The sequence below is a fragment of the Trichomycterus rosablanca genome, chromosome 4, assembly GCF_030014385.1.
Source record: "Trichomycterus rosablanca isolate fTriRos1 chromosome 4, fTriRos1.hap1, whole genome shotgun sequence".
Taxonomy (NCBI): domain Eukaryota; kingdom Metazoa; phylum Chordata; class Actinopteri; order Siluriformes; family Trichomycteridae; genus Trichomycterus; species Trichomycterus rosablanca.
This window is the reverse complement of record NC_085991.1, coordinates 20,835,323-20,850,200: the sequence shown is the minus strand read 5'-3', so window position 1 is coordinate 20,850,200 and position 14,878 is coordinate 20,835,323. Positions and strand designations below refer to the sequence as shown.

General features: G+C 37.6%; 1 protein-coding gene across 1 annotated transcript; it reads right to left on the bottom strand.

The window, feature by feature from the left end:
• Positions 1-1,137: 1,137 nt before the first annotated feature.
• Positions 1,138-14,658, bottom strand: clul1 (clusterin-like 1 (retinal)). Its single transcript, XM_062993079.1, is given in 9 exon segments — positions 1,138-1,166; positions 2,656-2,849; positions 2,930-3,144; positions 4,560-4,682; positions 6,203-6,521; positions 6,523-6,606; positions 8,782-8,952; positions 12,419-12,567; positions 14,556-14,658. Coding segments are annotated over 9 exon segments (1,374 nt in total). The 3' UTR covers positions 1,138-1,150.
• Positions 14,659-14,878: the final 220 nt, after the last annotated feature.

Genomic DNA, 14,878 nt, shown 5'->3' with positions numbered 1-14,878 from the left:
CCTCAATGAACTGCAGCTCCCCAGTGCCAGCAACACTCATGCAGCCCAAGACCATGATGCTACCACCACCATGCTTGACTGTAGGCAAGATACAGTTGTCTTGGTACTTCTCACCAGGGCGCCGCCACACATGCTGGACACCATCTGAGCCAAACAAGTTTATCTTGGTCTCGTCAGACCACAGGGCATTCCAGTAATCCATGTTCTTGGACTGCTTGTCTTCAGCAAACTGTTTGCGGGCTTTCTTGTGCGTCAGCTTCCTTCTGGGATGACGACCATGCAGACCGAGTTGATGCAGTGTGCGGCGTATGGTCTGAGCACTGACAGGCTGACCTCCCACGTCTTCAACCTCTGCAGCAATGCTGGCAGCACTCATGTGTCTATTTTTTAAAGCCAACCTCTGGATATGACGCCGAACACGTGGACTCAACTTCTTTGGTCGACCCTGGCGAAGCCTGTTCCGAGTGGAACCTGTCCTGGAAAACCGCTGTATGACCTTGGCCACCATGCTGTAGCTCAGTTTCAGGGTGTTAGCAATCCTCTTATAGCCCAGGCCATCTTTGTGGAGAGCAACAATTCTATTTCTCACATCCTCAGAGAGTTCTTTGCCATGAGGTGCCATGTTGAATATCCAGTGGCCAGTATGAGAGAATTGTACCCAAAACACCAAATTTAACAGCCCTGCTCCCCATTTACACCTGGGACCTTGACACATGACACCAGGGAGGGACAACGACACATTTGGGCACAATTTGGACATGTTCACTGTGGGGTGTACTCACTTATGTTGCCAGCTATTTAGACATTAATGGCTGTGTGTTGAGTTATTTTCAGAAGACAGTAAATCTACACTGCTATACAAGCTGTACACTGACTACTCTAAGTTATATCCAAGTTTCATGTCTATAATGTTGTCCCATGAAAAGATATAATTAAATATTTGCAGAAATGTGAGGGGTGTACTCACTTTTGTGATACACTGTATGTCAAGAAAAGTGACTTACTCTATTTACTGATAATTAACACATAAGAAATTCTATAATGTGTATTTTTTCCTAAAGACAATATTTTTATGTATATTGTACAAATATGGGTAAATACACATCAACAAAGTCTATCAGTGAAAACAACAGCTGTCTTTAGAGCGGTCTCAAGCATCTTCCAGCCTGAAATAAATAAAAAAATCATTAATTTAAAATGTTCCATTAAAACAGTCAAAATTAGCATCAATCTACCAATCTACTAAATTATGAAAATATATATTTATGAATCACTATAAAAGACAGAAAATAAAGTAGAAACTATTTCATAAGTGCAACAAAAACATACAATTTACCAGAAAAAAAAAAATATTTACATTTACTTAGAAGTAATAGTGTTGGACTAAATAAAAATATCTAGACACTTAGTTATTTTCTTTGGATAATAAAATTGTATTTTAGTGGCTATAAACAGGTCTTTGCAAGTGGTCAGTTCGGAAGGTCATTTTGTGAAGCCTATTTGAGATCAGTTTTTACATTCCAGGATTTGTCATTGATTTGTCTGTCCCAGAATTAAAAAAAACATAGTTTCTGAAATATTTTACACAATATGGACAAAGATATAATATGTGCACAGCCCTTCTAATTATTATACAAGGTATCTTTTATATTTTCATTGGAAGCAGTGAGAGCGGGAGGAGTAGTAATTGTTCTGAGAGTGAGAGAGCTTATAGTCCAGATTTAGCTGATTTCCACATTTTTGTTCCCCATAAAGAAGCTTTAAGGGGAAGAAGATTTTCATGTGATGATGATGTGAAAGCAGCGGTGCATCAGTGGCTACGCGCTCAACCAAAAATATTTTTTTGCTGAAGGCATTCAAAAGTTGGTACAATGCTGGAAAAATGCATCGGAAGGTGACTGTAGAAAAGTGTTGTAAATTCTTAATAAATAGAGTTTAACTTTTTGAAGAACCCTTGTATTTAGGTCTTTCTCCTTCTAACAAGTGTGCAAAAACAATTCTGTAAAATAAATCGCGTGCCTCTAACTTTGTGACAACATTTGAAAAGTTTCAACATGACTGTGCCACTCTGTACAAAGCGAGGTCCATTGACACTTGGTGTGGAGGAACATTAATGGTCTATACAGAGCCACAATGGTATTCAATAAAATGGAACACCAGTTCAAATCTCACAAATTTAGCTTAGTGTTAAGTAAAATGACATAAATTTCAACAGAACACAACAATATTTTGTGGAAAGCCTTTGCAGAAGAGTGGAGACTGCTACAGCTGAAAAATGAGGGGCAACTTCATATTGGTTCCCAGTGTTTTTAGAATGGGATGTGTATGGTCATGTCTTGTCTCTACATACATACTGTAAGGCCATACAGTGTTTGTTACTACAGTATATCTTGGGATTTAAAAAAAATTTAACTGTTTTTTACTGTCAATGATTGGAACACATTTCTTTGTTCATAAAACTTTGAGTTGCAAAATGATTCATACAGACTATAGTGTCTGTAAATATATGGAAGACTAGTATGTTTGTCAGAATCAGAAAATGCTCAGAAGGCCTCCTCAAAAATACCTTAAAAGAATAAATACTCTAAAGTATGTGACTACTGTCTACCCACAATGCAGTTTATGCTTTGTTAAGCTGTGCAGCCTCAGCCTTACCTATTTCTATGTTTGTAGAAGTCCAGTGCTTCAGTGGCCACATACTGAATGAAGGCAGGATCCAGTGGCTGCAGGCTGCCTGGCACAGTCAGTTTAAGAGTTGGAGCGTTAAGGATGTTCACCTCTACCTTAGTGTCTGCTGCTTGACTGTTTATTTCCTCCTCTAAAGTAGTGTCTTTTTCTTCTGTCATGATCTGAAATGGTACACACAGTACAGCTAGCTCAAGAGCTTAAGTTATATTATTTGTTATTTTCAGCATCCATTGTCTCTCACTGTAGTAATATTGAAGACATTCTCAGAAATTGACTTGTCATCAGCAAGTTCAACCACCCAGCCAAACTCATTGACCATGTTGCCGATCCAGCTGATGGTGTCTTCAGTGTGACGCTCAACAATGCCCAGCACCTCTTCGTACTGCTCCTTGGCAACCTCCAGCAACTCGGACACTTGATCCAGCTCGATATGCAACTCCTGCATACTCAGACACTCTGACATACACAGATTGATAGTTCAACAACTTTAGTTAGTGTAATCTGTGTAAAGAAAAGTGCACTCAACCTGCAGTGAAACATGATGAGGATCCATACTGTTGTGGGGCTGCTTTGCTGTCTCTGGGACTGGAGGCGTTAAATGTGTTACTGGAACAATGAAATCCTTTAAATGTGCTCCCAAGTGTAAGAGAACAAAGTCGAACGAAGTGGGTCATACAGCAGGATAATGACCCAATGACTGAATAAATGTTGACAGGTCAACTTTTTTGCTCAATGTACAGTATTTGCATAATATATGCTAATAAAATATTCTAAAAATACAAAGTTGGTACATATCCACTTATTTCTGAAGATACTGGATTTTTATACTAAACAATCAAGGGTGCCTATAATGTTGACCACAACTGTACATATTTTGTTATTCTGCTTTAGCAACCCTGACTTTTTTGGGAGGGTATTTGTTTTAGATTTTGGAACACAACTGTTTAAAGTCACTTTAAATTAAGCCACAAGTGGTATTAGATAGACTCACCACAATTCTGGAAGCATACATTTTTTTCAGAATTTTTTTATTAAGATTTACTCTTGGATGGACTGGCAACCCATCCCTGGTAACCCAGCAGTATTAAAACAGACAATGAATGAATGAATGGATTTACCATCACTAAAATTAAGAGGATCCAATTAAACCATGAGAGTCTTAGATACAGTACAGTTAGCAGCTGATGTTTTAGTACGGCAGCTGATAGTAATGTTTTATTCATTTTACTAATTGACTGCTAAATTTTGTAAACCCAGTTCGTGAAGCTTTTGAAGTGATTACTGACACAGAACCAACTGATATTGCTTTCAGAAACAGTTTAAAACCTGTCAGTGAATGTTGAACAGATCAGAGATTTTCATTTAACCCACTATGTTGTTCTGTGAGGTTGTCGGTGGCTGACGAACTCGATGGCGAGCTGTTGTTGTCAAAGGATGTTCCCATTTTAAAATGACCAGTTATCTTAATTTATGTACATTTTAGCAATGAATTTAACAATGGCTTTAGTTATGCCTAGTTGTGATGATGTCAAGGCGCCAGACACATCACAAAGAACAGCACACCTTTACTCACTAGGGAAACATCAGTCTGTTAGAATACCAAGTTACCTTAGACATGTGTGCACACGTTGATTATACAGATGAGCTCATTAAAAATATGCATATGCTAATAGTGTTGACAATAATTCTTTTGTAAATTATCGCTGGGTACTTCAATAAAATATCGACTTTTTGCTATGACCTGACGATGCGTCTCTGGCAAGTTCTTACGGTGGCCTCACAACATCGACCACTCCCGACCACGTTACCACACTAGTTCATAAGCAAAATAATTGCTTCAATATATGGTTGTGTATGTTGTTGTAAATTACCAGAGAAAACAGACCCCTGGCAGGCTTGGCATTTGTTCTGGAGCTGCCAGCACTCTACTGACTGTCTGCGCAGATCCCTGCACAGCTTTCCGCTTTGAAGGTGTCCAAGGAAAAGCTGCTTCTCTGAAACATGGAGTAATACAGGATTTTAATTTTGCCTAGATAATTGCACAAGCTGCTACTGTATGTGCATTCTTACATGCCAAGGTGACTTGACTTGTATCTTAAGCTTTTGATATTGTTCAGTTGTTTCAAACAAACCCCCGACAAGTAATAAAACATCTCAAAGATTTGATAACAATACTGTATGATTACAGGTTAGAATTTTGAGTAAGAGGTGAATGAGGCATTTGTTTATATGCTAAAATGTTAACATTCATCTTTAAGCATGTACAGAAAATATAGAATTATAGAAATAATATAATGGGCTGTGGGTTAAAAAGAGCAGGTGGTGTATTGTGTATGTATTCGCTTTCACCCTCCCTATCTGGAAGCTCCAATGTGATATGATAGCCTCAGGTGGAAATGGACTTGAGGGGGAATAAAATGCTAAATGTCTTGACTTGAGACTTTTTGGACAGTCTTTTGGAGCCAGATGCAAGTTTAAATCCCAACAATGTCATAAACCACAGGGGACCGGGGTGAGACCTGTAGGCTGATTAGCCCATTTATGGGTGTAAGGAATTTTATTATCACAGATTTATTTATCTTCCAGGATAGAAGTCCTCATAAGAGCACACATTTGTAAATCAGGTGTTGTCTCAAGCTGATGGTACTAATCAAGGCCTGCTTGAGATAAAACACATTGAAATACCAGGAGTGGCTAAGGGTTTGTTGACTGTTGCATGTTAGCACAATAAGGCACATACTAATGCTGAAGGTCTCCATACCCCAACTCCAACACATACACCTCTACTGACCCAAAGGAACAAGAAAAATTTTCTCCAATAGGCTTAAAACCATTTAAAGAAAGAGGTTGCAGCATGCAAGCCCAAGAATATTAGTAAACTTGAAGCCATTGCTAATAAGGAATGGGCCAAGATTCCTCAGGAACACTGCCAGAAGATGGTGTCTGGCTATGCATCACATTTGCAGCAGATCATAACAACAAAAGGGTGCTTTACTAATTACTAAAGACACTTGTCATCAAGGGGTTGAATAATTCTGAGACTGCAGACATTTAAAGTGCCATTTTGTATTGAATTTGGAGAAACACTTGTTATATTCTTTTAATTGTTTTTGTTTGACTGGTGTAAAGCTAACAGCTGAATGTTTCTAAAATGCTAATAAACCTAATTTCCAACAGGGGTTGAATAATGTTGATGGCAACTGTAAATCCTTATTTTCTTTGGTGAGTTGAATATTTCTAATTTTAATTGCATTTAACTAAACTGGATTATTTTAAGCACTGCATAAAATCTCTAAACGGGTGGTAAAACTAACAAGTTAACAATAATTTTGTGCATTAAACACACATCTTAACAGTGTTAAAGAAAATGTCTATTCCTGAACCAAAAACTTTAAAGTTTAAAACATACAGTAGTTTTGCCTGTGTGTTGGATTATACTCCTTCAGATGTTAAAAAAGTAATAGAAACTATGGATGGGATTTTGACAGAAAGTCTGTGGTCTGTATGAAACTACCTTGTTTTTGTTCAGCTTTCTCAGTAACCCCATGCAAATCATCAAACACCTGCATGATCACAGCACCAAACTCCTGGACCACACTCTTTGTAAAGTCAATAAAAGAATCAAGCACCTCTTCAAGCCCTACTTCCTGCAAAAAGGCTGAATTCAGGGCCTTGCTTTCCTTATCCTCCTGTGGTGTGGGAGCGAAGGCCTGACGCAGTGTATCATCCAGCTCGCTGTGGAATCTTGACACCAATGCCGTGCTGTGGTTCACCAGGATGCTGACTTTAGAGACCAGATTGCTAAAAGAGTCCTCAATCCTCAACAACTCTAATTTCAGACATCTCTGTACTCTCATTTGCAGCAAGCTCTTCATGAGTGCCAAAGTGGGCACTCATCTTTTGGAAGAAACTCTCCAGCTGGAAGGTAACAATCAACATTAATATCAGATGCACTAGTATTGCTTTTGTCTTTTTACAAAGAAGAAAATGACAACACTTGGATTGAGTAGGCTGTCATGTGTTAGCCCAGTTGCTTGTTTTAAGGCAATTAACTACAGTAAAACTGAGATTTAAATAATGGAAAAGTTGGGTGCATTCATTCAGATTAACTAACATAGAATGTGGCTTTTCATGATTTTACAAATGGTTTTTTTTAAAAAGGTTTTTTTCAGACCTCCACTATAGAAACGACTTTTAGCAACAGAATTTGTTAGATTTATATGTTCAATATAGAAAAGTTCAATATAGAGGCTTTATTTTTATTTCAGCTTTAAACAAGTACATATCAAAACAACATTCTTTCAGGATGATGATTCAACACAGAACACAAGTGCAAACAATAGAATATACACAGCACAGATAAAACAGTATGAACAGTTGTACATGTTATTCTACATATTTACCTCATGATAACATCAGAGGTTTGGATATTATTTTATTTGTCTGGTTTAAAAAAAGAAAAACAAACCAAAATGCTGGTAACATGCTGCATCTGCATGGCCTTCAACAACGTACACCGATCAACCATAACATTAAAACCACCTTCTTGTTTCTACAGGGTGATTGAGTGGATCAGACACAGCAGCACTGCTGGAGTTTTTAAATACCGTGTCCACTTACTGTCCACTCTATTAGACACTCCTACCTAGTTGGTCCACCTTGTAGATGTAAAGTCAAAGACGATCGCTCATCTATTGCTGCTGTTTGAGTTGGTCATCTTCTAGACCTTCATCAGTGGTCACAGGACGCTGCCCATGGGGCGCTGCTGGCTGGATATTTTTGGTTGATAGATGATTATCAGTCCAGCAGTGACAGTGAGGTGTTTAAAAACTCCAGCAGCGCTGCTGTGTCTGATCCACTCATACCAGCACAACACACACTAACCACCATGTCAGTGTCACTGCAGTGCTGAGAATGATCCACCAGCTGAATAATACCTGCTCTGTGGTGGTCCTGTGGGGGATCCTGACCATTGAAGAACAGCATGAAAGGAGCTAACAAAGCATGTAGAGAAACAGATGGACTACAGTCAGTAATTGTAGAACTACAAAGAGCTTCTACATGGTAAATGGAGCTGATAAAATGGACAGTGAGTGTAGAAACGAGGTGGTTTTAATGTTATGGTTGATCGGTGTATATTTATCTTGTATGTTCTATAAATTCAGTTTTCAAATAATAATATTGTGAAATAATAGTGTTTCTTTGCCTCACTAGCATTTTAAACGAGTATAAACGAGTGTGTAAAAGCACTTTAAAGCCGTTGTAATGGCTTTTGGTGGGTTACTTAATGCAGGTTTGTCCTTTACCTTAAGTTTGGAAGCCCTTATACAGTGCTTTTCTCCCCTTTCCAATCATCAAACTAGTTTTAAAATTAGACAGATGTAACTCAAGTAAACAGTGAACTACAAAGAACTCTAAAGAGATGGAAGTACAGATGTGAAAAAGTCTACCAGCTTGGAAAATGTAACAAGCGCATTGCTAAGTGTCTGAGCAAGGCTCCAGCAAACCACAGTGAACTAATGGAGAAAATTTGGAATAGAAGTGAACCCTCCCAGGAATAGGTCAGCCAACCAAAATTTCCCCAAGCATTTATGATTTATTAATGAAGTCACAAAAAACTCTCAAATGAACATTAAAGAGCTACAGGCCTAACCTGCCACTGTACACGATTCCACAATAAGAAAAACACTGTGCAAAACAGCATTTATGGCAATATTCCTCCACTGCAATTTTAAGACTCATCACAACTTATTACAAATGCTTGATTGTAGTTGTTACAGCCAGGGGTGGCGAAACCAGTTATTAGGTTTAAGGGGGCAGTTAGGCAATTGCAGAATTCTGAATATATCTTTATCCGTAATAAATGGAATCATTCAAATCAAAATCATTTTGTGTTGTCTTTGTCATATATTACAATTAGCTGGAAGATCTGAAACATCTGAATGTGAGAAATGAGCAAAAATTTATGAAATCAGATGAGGCAAGTACTTTTTCACTGCACTGTTGCTGGTGTGGGATGGAAGAGTTTAGTAAACAAAAATACCATCTGAGAGCATTATCAAATGATGTGGCTTTGATTTCCCTGTATCCTACCTTAGTGGAAAAAGTAGCAAAGCCACGCCGGCAGTTTTTGGTGTAGAAGTTTTTGCAGGTGTTCTCCAGGCAGGGCCGACATTCATCCCACGAGGACTTCAGAGTCTCCTTGCACTGCTGCTCAGCCTCATTCAACTTTTCTTCCACATTCTGAGCAATCTCTACCACTTCCTGTTGGCATTAAGCATCAGAACATCTTCAGTTATTATGCTTTAGGAGCAAAATTTCATAAACATGTGTAGATTGCTTAGGATTTATAGGTAAAATGGTTTTCATTAATAATTAATAATTAATTAATTTCATGAATTAACTATACACACCGAAAAAACTTTCAGGTCTATTTTTGAATCTATTTTGTAGCCTATTTTAAGGCTTTTTATTCAAAAATTTAAAAAAGGAATTAATAATGTTACAGGAAACCCCTTAAAGTATCAGAAAAAAACAGCTTAAGGCCATGATAATATTAACCATGCTCAAGTGATGATTTAAAAAAATATTTTAAATGATGTGGATTTTTTATAATTTCAGTGGGTCTGGAATGCCATTATCAACATTTCATTCCAGTGGCAAAGGTTGTTTATACTTTTTTAGCTTCTACACATGTTATATTGGAGTTATACTCTACACATGTTATATTGGAGTTATACTCTACACATGCTAAAGTTAATTTTTATAGCATTATTATACATTTGTGCCTTTCTGACTCTAAAAGTCTCCCAGACAGTGCAATCAATACACGTCAAATCCATCCCTCCCCCATCTTTTCACAACCTGGCATGAAAGTGTCAGAGTGAATAACAGCTCAAACAAGTAACAAAATGACTATGTTTAAACGAAGTATTCTTTGGATTTGAATCACAAAGCTGTATTATTTGCCTGACAAAGACTAATTTATTTACAGGTTCAACAATAAAAAGATCAGTTGGCGCTAAGGGTTAAAGGACAACTAATGGTAAACCAGGGAGAATGATAAACTAATCAGAGCTTCCAAATTCAGTTTTTGTGTAACTTGATTTTGTTTACCAAATCAAAAGGCAGAAATACTGATATTTATTGCATTTTATTAGCCTGAATCACACATATATGGATATAAATTTGGTGTCATTTTAAAGAACAGAAGCTAAGATAAGCAGTTATTTAAATTTTATGCTGCTGTGTAGTTGGTCTAGGTCACAGTAAGACTATTTTTCACATTTTTGTTTTGCACTGACAACAAATCGTTATCAAACACTGAACTTTGGGATGCTTAATGCTCATTTATTTGAAACGAAATGGCCAGTATAAATGTGCTTTTGAGATTAGGCTTGTTTGTTTAATATAAAAATTGTTTGTTGTTTTAAGGTAACTTTATTATTTATTTATTATTTTATTCATCTAAATTTATTTAGATTGATATATACTGTATATATGTACAGTGTATCACAAAAGTGAGTACACCCCTCACATTTCTGCAAATATTTTATTATATCTTTTCATGGGACAACACTATAGAAATAAAACTTGGATATAACTTAGAGTAGTCAGTGTACAACTTGTATAGCAGTGTAGATTTACTGTCTTCTGAAAAGAACTCAACACACAGCCATTAATGTCTAAATAGCTGGCAACATAAGTGAGTACACCTCACAGTGAACATGTCCAAATTGTGCCCAAAGTGTCAATATTTTGTGTGACCACCATTATTATCCAGCACTGCCTTAACCCTCCTGGGCATGGAATTCACCAGAGCTGCACAGGTTGCTACTGGAATCCTCTTCCACTCCTCCATGATGACATCACAGAGCTGGTGGATGTTAGACACCTTGAACTCCTCCACCTTCCACTTGAGGATGCGCCACAGGTGCTCAATTGGGTTTAGTCCATCACCTTTACCTTCAGCTTCCTCAGCAAGGCAGTTGTCATCTTGGAGGTTGTGTTTGGGGTCGTTATCCTGTTTGAAAACTGCCATGAGGCCCAGTTTTCGAAGGGAGGGGATCATGCTCTGTTTCAGAATGTCACAGTACATGTTGGAATTCATGTTTCCCTCAATGAACTGCAGCTCCCCAGTGCTAGCAACACTCATGCAGCCCAAGACCATGATGCTACCACCACCATGCTTGACTGTAGGCAAGATACAGTTGTCTTGGTACTTCTCACCAGGGCGCCGCCACACATGCTGGACACCATCTGAGCCAAACAAGTTTATCTTGGTCTTGTCAGACCACAGGGCATTCCAGTAATCCATGTTCTTGAACTGCTTGTTTTCAGCAAACTGTTTGCTGCCTTTCTTGTGCGTCAGCTTCCTTCTGGGATGACAACCATGCAGACCGAGTTGATGCAGTGTGCGGCGTATGGTCTGAGCACTGACAGGCTGACCTCCCACGTCTTCAACCTCTGCAGCAATGCTGGCAGCACTCATGTGTCTATTTTTTAAAGCCAACCTCTGGATATGACGCCGAACACGTGGACTCAACTTCTTTGGTCGACCCTGGCGAAAGCCTGTTCCGAGTGGAACCTGTCCTGGAAAACCGCTGTATGACCTTGGCCACCATGCTGTAGCTCAGTTTCAGGGTGTTAGCAATCTTCTTATAGCCCAGGCCATCTTTGTGGAGAGCAACAATTCTATTTCTCACATCCTCAGAGAGTTCTTTGCCATGAGGTGCCATGTTGAATATCCAGTGGCCAGTATGAGAGAATTGTACCCAAAACACCAAATTTAACAGCCCTGCTCCCCATTTACACCTGGGACCTTGACACATGACACCAGGGAGGGACAACGACACATTTGGGCACAATTTGGACATGTTCACTGTGGGGTGTACTCACTTATGTTGCCAGCTATTTAGACATTAATGGCTGTGTGTTGAGTTATTTTCAGAAGACAGTAAATCTACACTGCTATACAAGCTGTACACTGACTACTCTAAGTTATATCCAAGTTTCATGTCTATAGTGTTGTCCCATGAAAAGATATAATGAAATATTTGCAGAAATGTGAGGGGTGTACTCACTTTTGTGATACACTGTATATATACAGTATATGTATATATATATATATATATATACAGTATATATACGGGGATATACAGTATATATATATACAGTATATATACAGTATATATATACGGTATATATTATATTTAAGTTTGTGGATAGATTTTTAGAAATGCTGTAATGGCTTATGTCAATCCTGTCGCATATCACTGATATTATGCAATTGCTCCTAGAAAAGCATTAATTCATCTGATGCTTTCTGCTAAATCTTGGAAGACAAGAGCATTTGTGTCAAGCAGTAATGATGTTAAACAGGCCTGCTCACAATCAACATTTGGGTTAATTTTTAAGGAGTGGAATGGGATGAGGTCAGCCCCAGTGTCATTTATGCATACCAAACTTTTCAAACCTTTTTTGCAGTTGCAAAAAAGTATTGTCATACTAAGACAGGACAAGACGAGAAAGTTAGAAGCATACACTTCACTACAATGTCCCTGTGTTTTGCAGCATTTAAATTTTCCTTTTTTTGGAGCTAAGGTTCCTAGCTCATTCCATCAGGATGAAGCATGATTTAACACTGTGTTGTCAATGCTCCAAAGCCCAACATCAGTATCATTTACACCACTGATTGTGCTTTACTCTTTCTACCAATTAATCGTCTGACCTTCTTTTTCTCTCTACTGTTTTGAAGGGACTTCATTAGTTGTTCGTGTTTCACTTCATTCTTGGCCATCACAGCCTTTATCTGCTTAACACCGTAGAGGGTTCTTCGCAACTCCTTATCCACCATCTTCTCCCCTTCTAAAGAAAGTCCTGGCAAAACAACAAACAAGTATAGTCAGAAGTTTACAAACAATTATAAAATGTATGCATGCCATAGCAGTCTTAGGATTTCAGTTATCAGAAAATATACTCCCTAATTAGTACACTCACTCACTCACTTACTCACTGTCTTAACTGCTCATCCAATTAGGGTCACGTTTTTGGACTGTGGGAAGAAACCGGAGCTACTGGAGAAAACTCACGCAGACACGGGGAGACACAAAAAGGACCCGGACCGCCCCGCCTGGGGATCGAACCCAGGACCTTCTTGCTGTGAGGCGACAGTGCTACCCTGAGCCACCACTAGTTAATACAAATAAATAAATAAATAAATGTGAGTTCATTGAGGGTATATTTAAAAATCTGTTGATGATTTAAATTGCTGTATGTATATTTTCTGACAGAAAGAACTTATAAAAGAATTCCAATTTGTTTTTAAGGTTTTTTAAAGATTATTTTCTTTAGCTACACATTTTTGTTATTTAATACTTTAATACTAATTTCATACTAATTTAATGCTAATTACTTCCAGTGCACATATTCACTACAAATGTACATCCATTCTGTTTGACCTAATAACTTAAATTAAACTAATTGCTTATATAAAACCCATTTACAGGAATGTTTGGACATGCAGTAAAACAAGAATTTGTAATTTGTTTGTTTAACTAAGAAAAGAACAAAGAAAAGATTTCCAGTGTTTTCACTGATCAAATCAATTGTATTTCGTACATATAAACAGATTTAGAATTTGATATCTACAATGCACTCAAAAAAAAGATTGGACAGAGGTATGTTTACCTTTCCAATCAATTACACTGTTTAATCATTTGGGAAATGAGAATACAAATTTAATTTTGCAAGTTGAATTATATCCCATTTTTGCTTCATATCAGACTTTAGATGCACTTCAGTTCACTATCTCTTACTCGTCTTAGTGATAAACAGTACATTCTCAATAAGAGGCAAATCTGGACTGCAGGCAGGCCAGTCAAGCACATGTACTCTAGGTCTACAATGCTACAATGATGTAGTGTATGCAAAACAAGACTTGGCCAGAATACAAAGGACTTCAACTGACTGTAGCAAATAATGCATTATGAAGTGCAGATTAAAAGAATTTGCTGTCAGTCATGTGTGCCTTTATGCCCCTGCTGGCCCAGGATTGTATGGCAGGTGGGAATATTATACTGACTTTTTGTACAAAGGCTTTTACATCTTTATTACAACTGTTATGCTGGTTATATGATTTGGAATGACAAGCTTTGTATTAAAAGATAGATAGATCACAAGATAGATATGCCTATATTTAACATAACTGGCTATTCTATGGGCTATACCTACCACATTAATGCACAGTATGGGTAAACCATTAATGTACACCTAGTGAACCCACTCTACACCATCCATTAATTGAAAGGCTTGCCCCTAGGATCATAATAGGGTAATGGATCGTGTAATGGATGGTAATGCATGTTGTACTGTTATGAGTGTAGCAGGTGCAGTAGTGTTTTTAGGATTGATTACACTTACTGTCTTCTTTATCCTGTAATGGATGGTAATGCATGTTGTACTGTTATGAGTGTAGCAGGTGCAGTAGTGTTTTTAGGATTGATTACACTTACTGTCTTCTTTATCCTAAACACATACCTTATTGGCACTCAATGTAAATTTAGATACAGTTAGATACTAAAGTTATTTTCTTTTATTATGCACAATGGGTGTTGATTTTTCTTTAGTTTTTTTATTAGTGGACAATTTCTGATCACAAGACACTGTTGGCTTTATATTTTACTTGAAGTTATATTCACTTTGCTTCACCAGATACACTAATTTCATTATACACACTACCATGTCATTACCTTGTTGCAATGCTGAGAATACAAATATCTAATCAGTGAAGGTGTTATGGGTTACCTTTACATAAATTAATACAATATTATTGCATTGTGTAACCAGAGTTCTGATGACAGACTTACGTTTGAGAGTTTCTGTTGATACAGTTGGCATAGCAGGACCAGGAGCAGTATGCATGAGCTTCAGAAAGGCCAGTAAAGCCAGAGGAAGCAGCAGTGTCCTCATCTTCTTTTTTTTTAAGTCTCTTCACTCTAGTACACTATATACCACATCAACATTTGCTAATAAGCAATTCAATTCCATTAATATGCAATAGAAGTAACGGTCTTAAGGCCATTACCAGGAACAAACATTACCAAAAAGTTCATCAGTTAAGACAGCATAGCAAAAACATTACTCAAGTAACAGTTTGTGCTAATAAATAAAGGGTTTTAGAAACATTCTT